The sequence below is a fragment of the Vanellus vanellus genome (genome assembly GCF_965231255.1).
Source record: "Vanellus vanellus genome assembly, chromosome: 11".
Classification (NCBI taxonomy): domain Eukaryota; kingdom Metazoa; phylum Chordata; class Aves; order Charadriiformes; family Charadriidae; genus Vanellus; species Vanellus vanellus.
This window is the reverse complement of record NC_138916.1, coordinates 5,200,961-5,211,127: the sequence shown is the minus strand read 5'-3', so window position 1 is coordinate 5,211,127 and position 10,167 is coordinate 5,200,961. Positions and strand designations below refer to the sequence as shown.

General features: G+C 40.7%; 1 protein-coding gene across 1 annotated transcript in view; it reads right to left on the bottom strand.

The window, feature by feature from the left end:
* Nucleotides 1-3,236: 3,236 nt before the first annotated feature.
* The window catches only part of DAPK2 (death associated protein kinase 2), a 42,784-nt gene continuing 35,853 nt past the window's right edge, over nucleotides 3,237-10,167 (bottom strand). Inside the window, exons 8-10 of the mRNA XM_082489072.1 lie at nucleotides 6,695-6,847; nucleotides 5,268-5,313; nucleotides 3,237-4,391 (exon numbers count right to left, since the gene is read on the bottom strand). Of these exons, the coding sequence (XP_082345198.1) occupies nucleotides 3,756-4,391; nucleotides 5,268-5,313; nucleotides 6,695-6,847 (835 nt within the window). The 3' untranslated portion in view covers nucleotides 3,237-3,755. The remainder of the gene's footprint in view (nucleotides 4,392-5,267; nucleotides 5,314-6,694; nucleotides 6,848-10,167) is intronic.

Genomic DNA, 10,167 nt, shown 5'->3' with positions numbered 1-10,167 from the left:
CCCTTAATCATTTTCACAGCATTCCATCAAACTCACTCCAGTATGTTTTGCTAACATCACTATAATAAAATGGGGGAAAAGTTAGCTGTCATTTAGTATTAGCAATGAGAACACATGCTACAGCATAGCTGAAAAAAATTAAGGCTTTGTCCTTTAACCATACCAAGATTATGAGAGCACAAAACATTGATACCCTGGCAATAAATACATGAGGAAAGAATTGCAATACCTGAGTATGGAAAAATAGGAAGAAAAAAATAATACATATCAGAATTCAGACATGTGTCTAAAATTTTTGGATACCAATCTAGTGTTAAGGAACAGATGTTCCACAAACCCTGACACAGTCATTCTGACAATGAAGCACCTTTCAACTCCAAAACCACATCAAAATTTGCATAGACCAGAAAACCGTATCTGACAGATTTAGGGAAAAAAAGGTTCAAAACCAGATCTGGTAAAAGTGAAAAGAGAAAGGCCAGAAATCAACCCTTCAAAGATTACGGAGTTTATAGACTGACAACCATTCCAGCAGTTCTGATATGCATATGTAGGAAGTGGATAACCCAGAAATATTTATACTGAACTGGACTGGAATGCAACCAAGCCAGACACCTGAAGAAGCAAGAGCACCAAAGGCGAATGGAAAACACATCAGTGAAGATTTAAACATTTTTTTTCAGCAAAATATTTGATAATGTTTACAAGGTAATAAATTCACTTTTGTCATCGAACACTGTATGCATAGCATTTGTGCAGCTATCCCAGCAGTAATTCAAGGAGCCAAGCTATCACCTAGGCCTCTTTCTCATTTAGACGTACACAGCATCCGCATACAACAGAACTGGGACATTTAAGCATTAAATATCATTTCCTTATGCTGCAAATGGCTAGCACGGTGCAACAAAACACTAAATAGAAATCAATTTGAAGTGGCAAAAATGTCACTGGCTAAATGTCAGCTGTACAATCATCATGAAAAATTTCTCAGTGCCCTTTCAGCAGTAGAACCACCGCTGAATGAAAATAGCTCACTTTACAGTACTCCAGACTGTTAATAACTGCCTCTCAATTTCTAAGTAGCCGGCAAACCGGTGACATTGTCATTTTCTCAATCATCAGAATATCTTCTCAAAAGCAGCATGTCAGCGACCTCCTTCAGCTCAGAGAGCACTAGCCTCAAGGACTGAGTCACAACAATATTAACTTCACCCAAACATGCTCAGGAACAGAGTGGCCTCATTTAATGTTCCTTCTCATTGTTCCAATGTATTTGTTCATAAAGAAAATCTACACGAACAGAGAATATGAGATCATGGCTGAGGGAAGGCAGACTCTCTTTCTTGAGAGTCTTTTCTGCAGATATTAGCTCTCACTATGCTTTCAGTTACTTTTTAAGAATTAAAACTCTCTCCCTCATAAAAAATCCTGTGTTCCAGTTCTCCTGGACAGTATCTCGTAGGTCTTTCAGCTCAAAGAAACCTGCAGAAGTGAGGACTGAAGCGTTCTGAGAGAATAAAAAATGGACACAAGTAAAATTCTCAATACTATTTGTCACAGTGGAGTCCAATTCTCCCCAGCCATCAACACCAGCTTGCTAGGGACATCTCCTGGCTATCCACACTACTTTGAAGCTTTTGAAAACTTTACAAGGTGCGCAAAGAAAGATGCCACAGAGAGCACATCCATTTTCCATCCTCCAGCGAGTACAATGACAGGAGTAACAATATCCCTGTTGAATAACTGCTTTCAGACCTCTGAATTTCCCCCAGCCCCTGCACATCTTTATGAAGACATGGCAGTGATGGGTCCACTTTACACAAACTGGATGAGAGTATGCTTTTATCTTTTTATCTCAAAGCAGGAAACATTTTTAATCATGTTATGAACAATAACAGTTCTATTTAGCTAGGTCATTAACTTCTCCGGAAAAAGAGAAGGAAGGCTGGGCAGTGAAAGATGTACTCTAATATGTAAAGATCCACTCCAGATGGACTTGAGTAGCGATGCAGAGATGCGTGGCTACTATCTCACTGATACTTGTAGCTGCGTAACAGTCACCTTGCAGCAAATTCATACAGCAAAGCAAAGGGGCAGTAAATTAGCTGCAGAACCTAGGATGGCAACTCTTTTCAGGACACAGAGGCTTGACATCCATTTTTCAGTCACTAACTATACCATCAGGGAACAACTGCATCCTGCATAAATTTATTGTGTTCAAAAGTGAGATGGGTACATCTGTGCATATTAATACAGTATAATCAAATGACTTTGAAATACAAGACAGCAGGGCATGATTCAAGTTTGGGCCAACTTTTCTTTTACTTTTTAAAACTTAAGAAAAAAAAATTTTCACAGCAAGAACACTAGTCTCAAATCCCACACTACAGATTAAATTAGTTGTAGCTTTGTCATTTTCTTTAGGTAAAAAGCAAACCAGAGATCTATGTTATCACTTATCACTCACAAATTAATATTTGCACTGTAAAATTACATACACGGTTATTTGACCAGTTCAGTACAAATTTCCAATTGTGTCTTTTGAATAGTATTTCTTTGGTATAGGACAGGAAATTTAGCTGAATTTTAAACTAAAGGATCAATCAACAGCTAACACCTTTGATGGTAAAAGATTTCATCCTGCATAAGTGGCGTAAAAAATAATCTTAACTTTTCTTCATCAGCAGCCATTTCCCAGAGAATTTCCATAGTACTAGCTAAATGTTAAAGTACTACACTATTTACTTTGTTTCACAGGACAGATTTAACCTTTGCAAATATTTTTCTCATATGGTGCATAGAACAGCCTGCATGCAGCAGGTCTACACAACTGTTTCCTTCATCCAACAAAAGGATGCTTTCATGAGCTACTTATTAGTTTCCTAGCACCCAGCTTCTAGTAAGTACAGAATCACAGAATGGTCAGGGTTGGAAGGGACCTCTGGAGATCATCTAGTCCAACCCCCCCGCCAGAGCAGGGTCACCTACAGCAGTTGCACAGGACAGCATCCAGGTGGGTTTTGAATGTCTCCAGAGTGGGAGACTCCATCACCTCTCTGGGCAGCCTGTGCCAGCACTCTGCCACCCTCAAAGTAAAGAAGTTCCTCCTCATGTTAAGACGGAACTTCCTATGTTCAAGTTTGTGCCCGTTACCTCTTGTCCTATCCCTGGGCACCCCTGCAAAAAGACTGTTCCCATCCCCCTGGCACCCTCCCTTTAAGTATTTATCAGCATTAATAAGATCCCCCCTCAATCTTCTTTTCTCTAGGCTAAAAAGACCCAAGTCCCTCAGTCTTTCCTCATAAGAGAGATGTTCTAAACCCCTAATCATCTTCATAGCCCTTTGCTGGACCCTCTCCAGCAGTTCCCTGTCCTTCTTGAACTGGGGAGCCCAGAACTGGACACAATACAGTACAGACTGATCTACTCTTTATTCCAAGTTAATTACTTAGTAATCTTCAGGAACTGTAATACACGATGAAGTATGATATAGGCAATGCAAAAGGCTGTAGGGTTAGATGTGTCCATACCACTGTGATAATCTAGTTCCTGTAAGTTCAGACACCGAATATGGGAAAAAATACTTCAACTCTACAAACCACTGGGAGTTTATGGTTTTGGTCAACATCTCGTGCAATACATCAGAATTTCCATTGTGGTTCTAGGTGGTAGGTAGAATCTATACACTGAAAATTTTTTAAACTGCTGAACATTGAAACAGGCAGCAAACCCTGAACCTAACCTGATCTAAAACATTACTGGTTTGATTCTGCGACATCAAGATTCAACCCTGCAAGGAATTCTTCACAGCGAGATCTATTTAACAGCTCCGTTAGTGATTCATTAATATCTTCGTTGAAAACAGAGTCAAAGTTTCCATTCACACAGGCTTCATTTTCCAGTTGAAAACTACTCATTAAATCCTGTATCCATTTGAGTTCCTCAGAAAGTTCTTCACTGAGAGATTCATACTGACTCTGCAGATCAGCATATTTCCCAGTTATGCCTGTGAGACTAGCGCCTACAGTCTTGATATCGTCTTGTAGATGTCTTTTAAGGGATTCAATTTTACGGTATTCATACTTCAGCTGAGACAGCTTGTGCCTCACGCTTTCATTCTCTTCTTTATACCAAGCTTCTTTCTCATTATAAATGGAAACCAGAGCATCAATGTCTTCCTGCAGAGAATCATGGGATGCAGCCAAAGTGCTGAAACCCCGTTCCATAAGTGAAATGTCTTCTACTACCCGGGCAAAGCGCTCGAAGTTGATGTAGGTATTATTGGGAGGCATACTGGAATGGCACTTTATGGTGTATTCTCTCAGGCGTTTTGTCTTCAGCTGTGTGTTCTCAACCTTCTTGTTTTCTTGAACTTTTATCTCCTCTTTCAGCTGGTGAGTCATCAGACAGAGGAACCAGTATTATTGAACGTTTACAAGACAGTGCAGTAATTCAAAAACTCTACACAAAGGATGCAGCCTGAACTTCCACAATGCTGGGAGATTCTCTGCTCCCACAGATTTTCCTTCATGCATTTGATTAAAAGAAAAAAACCACAAACACAAAAATGAAAGTGACAAGTGATGTGCATTCATTCCAAAGTGATAAGTGTAAATAACAGGACGACAATTTATTTTCATGTTAATTTCTAGCAGTTAACAGTCTCAAAGCTATCAATGTTTGTAAGAAGAAAAACAACAATCCTGAAAACACTCCAGTTAATGTTTTGTGCAGTGCAGAGCAAAACCTGAATTTCAAACATCCTTATTAGTCATGCTGAAATTAGCTAAATGTATTTCCAATAAGAGACTTATCCACAAAAGCAAGCAATATTTATGATGAAAAAATATATACAGACACACAAATCAGCATACTTGGTACCGCGGTTATATCTTGAGAGAAATTATATTTTCCCCATTGGCTGTAGTCAACTCTCAACTCAAGAAAACACTAAACCCAAGATGTAGCATATGTGCATGCAAACAGCGAAAAATGCAAAGCACAGTCTGATGTAGGATACTGCGAGTGCAACAAACATCAAAGCTTTGTCCCCCTCTTTTTGAAATTTATGATAATAAAAGAAGTCATTTGAAGAAATACAAAGATTTAGTAAGACCCAACCAATTTCTTTCCAGTGTCTTTGAGACACCTAGGGTCTGTACGTACTTAGAGGACAGTTTTCCATTTAACACACCAATAAGAGCAAGAATATTATCTCTGCTTTGCTCATAGTGAAAAGCAAGATCTGTCTCTTTATTCAGTCTTACCGTTATCCATGGATGAGACAAAGCTTCCTGAATCGTAAGCCGTTTTCTAAAAAATAACACAAAAAGCCCGCACAGACTTTAATGAGAAATGCTTTTTACACAAATCCATTGACCCACAGTTCTCCCAGGCTTCATATGAAGCATTTACCAAGATAATGCCAGGACTAACTCTCAAATTTCAGGGTTGTGTTTCTCCCTGAGGCTTGTATGTAGTTTAGCAACCGTTCTAAGTTTCAGTAAGGAGCTGTCCTCGCTCCCCACAATTTTAATTCTTACTTGATCAAAGTCTACCTGTATTTTTGTCTATCCTTCCATAAAAACTGATAAAACATCACTTTGTTTTGTTCATCCTACATGCTTAGAAAAGAAATGCTTTCTATACACCTTTAATACGACTGTGTCTGAACCAAGGTATACAACATTAATTATATCAAGACTGTCCTTTGGAACACATTATTACACCACTGCAGGAGCTGCCATTTCCCAAAAGCAACATTTCTGAGAGGAATACTTCAAACCTAATCCAATCTGATCAATCCTAACTTCCTTCTGCATTGTGGCAGTTCGGTGAACAGCACTTTAAGAGCACTGAGAATCAAAGGTAGAAACACAGCAGCACGGGGACTGCCTCTATACCTGGGACAAATATCAGTATCACTGACTTAAAAGGAGGTTGCTAGACCTGTGCACACCTCTCGTCAAACCCCACCTGCTCTAACCTATTCTAAGGCTGGAGGATTTGCAGAAGTCTTCACCGAACAGCTTGCCTCTTTCTCTCTAATACTTGCCTCTTTCTCCCCTAATGAAGCCATTAGAAAGAACTTCAATGGCCTGACTTCCCTCCAGGACAAAAAGGTTTATGGGGAAGGAGATGCTACTTCTGTGTGCGCTTTATTAAAAGCAAGAAAAACTTAAAAAGGTCTGTGGTTCCTATGAACTGGGAATAAAGATCTGCATAGCTGTCACGCAAATTCCAGGTGACTGCGACAGATGCAGAGAGACTTAAGGAACAATTCCACTATGAGCATGTATGAAGATCTTTCTGCCCTTACACCACTGGGAGCATATTCTCGGACCAAGTCATCTTCTTGCAAGCAGTGCATAACAGACTGAAATTATGGAGTGGTGGTTACCCAGAACTACAGATTTTGTACACATTTTAAGCCCTTCACCTACACCCTGTTGTACCAGGCTTGACTCAGGTGAGAATTCAGTCCTAAAAGTGAAATTTAACTGAGGAGATTTTGGTTCCATTTGTTAGGGCTTCTGGGTGCAGCAATTAACTAGTGGCAGAGCAGCAGAACTTTGCCCCTGTCTGGCACTTGAATGGCAGTAGACACTACAGAGAAAGCTCTGCGGACTACTCATCAGGCTGTTTCACCAGGTTTACCTTAGAGACAAATGGATCTTTCTGAATTTTTACTTACCGTGTATCTTTCACCAGGAGTTTCTGAATAAAATCTTTTGCCAGGTCACTGGTATTGCTGAAAAATTCTTCATCAAATTCATAGTTCACAGCTGTGATGTTGGCAAGCGTTTCCTGTTTAGTTTCTCCAAGGAAAGGTGATGCACCGCTAAGCCTAGATAAGCCAGAAAGAAGTATTAATTGGAAAAATAAACAGCAGAGGTCCCCTAATGAAATTACAGTGACAGTGTAATATACTCTCAGGACAATTGTGGATCTCATGTTGTAGCAGCCATGCCACGGGGGAAATAACAGGTCCAGCCTTGGCTCACTATGTCTGTGGTTATGACTCAGACTCATCTTGAAAGTCTCTGGTGCAGCACTAATGTGTGCACACAGATAGAAATGCACAGATTCTCCTAAGTGTCTCACTGAAGTAATTGCTCATCAAAGTAGAAAAAGTTTCAGCAGAGGAGTCTCTATCCTCACGAACCCGACTTTTGCTTTACTTATTAAACTGTCTTTATCTCAACACATGGGTTTTCTCACTTTTACTCTTCTGATTCTCTCCCCCATCCCACCGTGGGGGGAGTGAGCGAGCTTAGCTGGTGCTTAGCTGCAGGATGGGGTTAAACCATGACACACTACCAGGCAGAAGCTTCTATCGGCTTCAAGCACATAAAGTAGTGTTTCTATAGATTTTCTTGGAGTAGGAAAAGCCCTACCCTTACTGCTTTTCTGTCTGCAAAGCTACTGACAAGTTCCCTGCACAGTGGGTTCAGCCAAGAGACCTTTCTCAGCTGGAACCAAAATACAATGTGTGATCGGAAGTCAGGTGCGTGGCCTTGCCTAGGGGCCAACTCCACCAGAGAGGTAGGGCCATGCTGCTTGTTAAAAGGAATCCACAAACAAAAGGACTTTGGCTGCAATAAAATCCAACTGTTTCTGAACAATGCAAAATTTCATTCTCTTGGCACTCTGCTCCAACTGCAAGGATATAAAGGAGACATCATCATAATAAAATGCTATTCAGCAATCTTTATACAGAAAAAGCTTTCATCCTGCTTTGCCTATCTCTCAACTGTGACTGATGACCTTCATCTTTGATGACTATTTACCTCTGCTCCATAAAACTCAAGTGTCAGAAAAGATTGCAGACTCCTCCCCTGCCTCCCTTCCCTTCCCCTCCTTCCCTCCCCCAATCTACAGGGATGCTGACTTGCAAAAGCCTGGTTTACAGGAAATGTTATTTATACTAAGGAAATTGATCTCATCTCTTTAAAAAAAATCTTCTGGGCTATTATTATGCTTATCTATTATGTCTAGCTTTGATAGCATAGTTTCAGGATGCAGCAGGCTCAAAACAGGACTGCAGCAAATTGAGGTTTTGAATACTAAACTGCTTGCTTACATGATCTTGACCAACAGATCTTTTACTCTGTCTGTATTGCCACTACCATGTTGACTGGGAATTTGGGTGTAAGCAGAAAGTTAGATGGGACCACCTGGGCCATCAGCCCAGTCCCCAGCTACCACTTGGTTTTATCCACAGAACAAACATTTGAGTGCATAAAGTGTTTCCTCTCCCTCTACAATTATACAGTGACACCAAAGCAGCTAACACAGCAAGGCAGCATGAGTGAGGTCCTCCAGTTGTCTTTAACACAGTAAATTTCACCCCATAAGCCACAATCTCACTTCTTAACAGTTTTACATACTCCCTCTTAAGCTTTCGTTCTACTTCTGTTACCCACAGAGAAGGTTACAAGCAGGCACCTTGCCACACACCATGGGTGTTGTTCCAAAACTAAAGCTTGGAAACCTGCCCTAGAGTCTTGGTTTCTTTTCCCTTTCCCAAAACTATGCCATGAAGCTGCTGTAATTCCACCTTCTGGCCCTTCGCTGTAAGCCAAAGCCATCAGTCCTCTATTCTCCTCTAAATTTTTTTTTTCTCTTTGGAACTCAGCTTTGAGGTCTGTGAAATGGAAGGATTCTCAAATCCTAACAACTAATGCAAATGACTTTTGTCATATTCTGACTCAGTGCCCGTAAATGTCTAACAGCAGACCTCAGTAATAGGGGCTTCGCCCTTACAACCCAGTGAATCACTCTGCTGGTTACTGAATTAAGGACTTGTAGGCATTTTGAACTCTACACCTGATGACAGCATCCATTTGATTGCTGCCATGTTTGTTAAAGTAGGCAGTATCATTAAACACACCCCATTTATTCAGAATTCTTCAGAACAAAAGGGTTTAAAATAAACAGGCAATACTAGTTAAAGGCATACAAATTTCTAGTACATAGCATATTATGCAAGCTGACCCCTCTGATCATAAAAAGCATGCTTTTTTTTTCTCTGATAATTTGCAGGGAGACAATTTTCAACTTTAATTACTATGGCAATCATTACTAGCCAACCAGGTACAACAGATCTCCTACACTGGACACAGTAACAGAAACCCTCTTCATTATTCTGCCCCCAGGACAGAACTTCCAATGCAACGGAAAAGCCTCAAGAGCACCTGGCCATCTGTGCATCACTGTAATCGCATGGTAAGTATCCCCACCTGCTTATCTTCAACTTGTAAGTTTTCTTCTCTCTTCTCTTCTTATGGGCACAAGTTCCGTTCAAATACACGGAAAAACTTCTTTATGGTGAGGGTGACAGAGCATTGGAACAGGCTGCCCAGGGAGGTTGTGGAGTCTCCTTCTCCGGAGATTTTCAAGACCTGTCTGGATGCAGTCCTGAGTAATGTGCTCTAGGCAATCCTGCTTTAGCAGGGAAGTTGGACTAGATGATCTCTAGAGGTTCCTTCCAACTCTGAAAATTCCATGATTCCGTGATTCTCATCATTTATGAACACATATAAACGGCAATTTTCAAATTTTAACGTCCTGTCAAGTACCTGTGTCACTGAAGCCCAGAGTGCTGATAAAAAGCAAGGGTCTGGACAATATTTTAAACGCCTTTACCTGAGCTTGGGCTCAACCCATACCCCTATCTTTTCCTGCACCATGGGACAGAAGGGAATTTGTTGCACTAAATATGATTTCTCAGATTTAGACCATAGCTCTTGTAAAGCTTTTGGAGTCTAAGCCTTGGGTATAGCCCAAGAGCGGATTTAATTCCACTACATTTATTTTCCACACTGAAGAGACAATCCGTGCCTTTCAAGCCCGCATACCTGTACTGAGCCCTGAACTGTGTAGTGCAAATCCCCCTAATACTAGAGTGCACATCCTTTAAGTCTGGCAGCAAGTTAGTCCTCTGAGTGTCATAAGGAACAGCAGAAGCTCGGGGTAGGAATGTTAGGGTGTGCAATTCCAGGCATGCAGTATCCACCATGCACTGCTCCCCAGCAGTCACAGGAGCTTGATTTCAATGGACTTTGATGCTTTCATACCAAACCAGATGAAAGAAGAATTCTTGAAGCAATGAGTGCTGTCCCTCCACTGCATTCATCCATTGTCACACAAGCAGTTTCACAAATT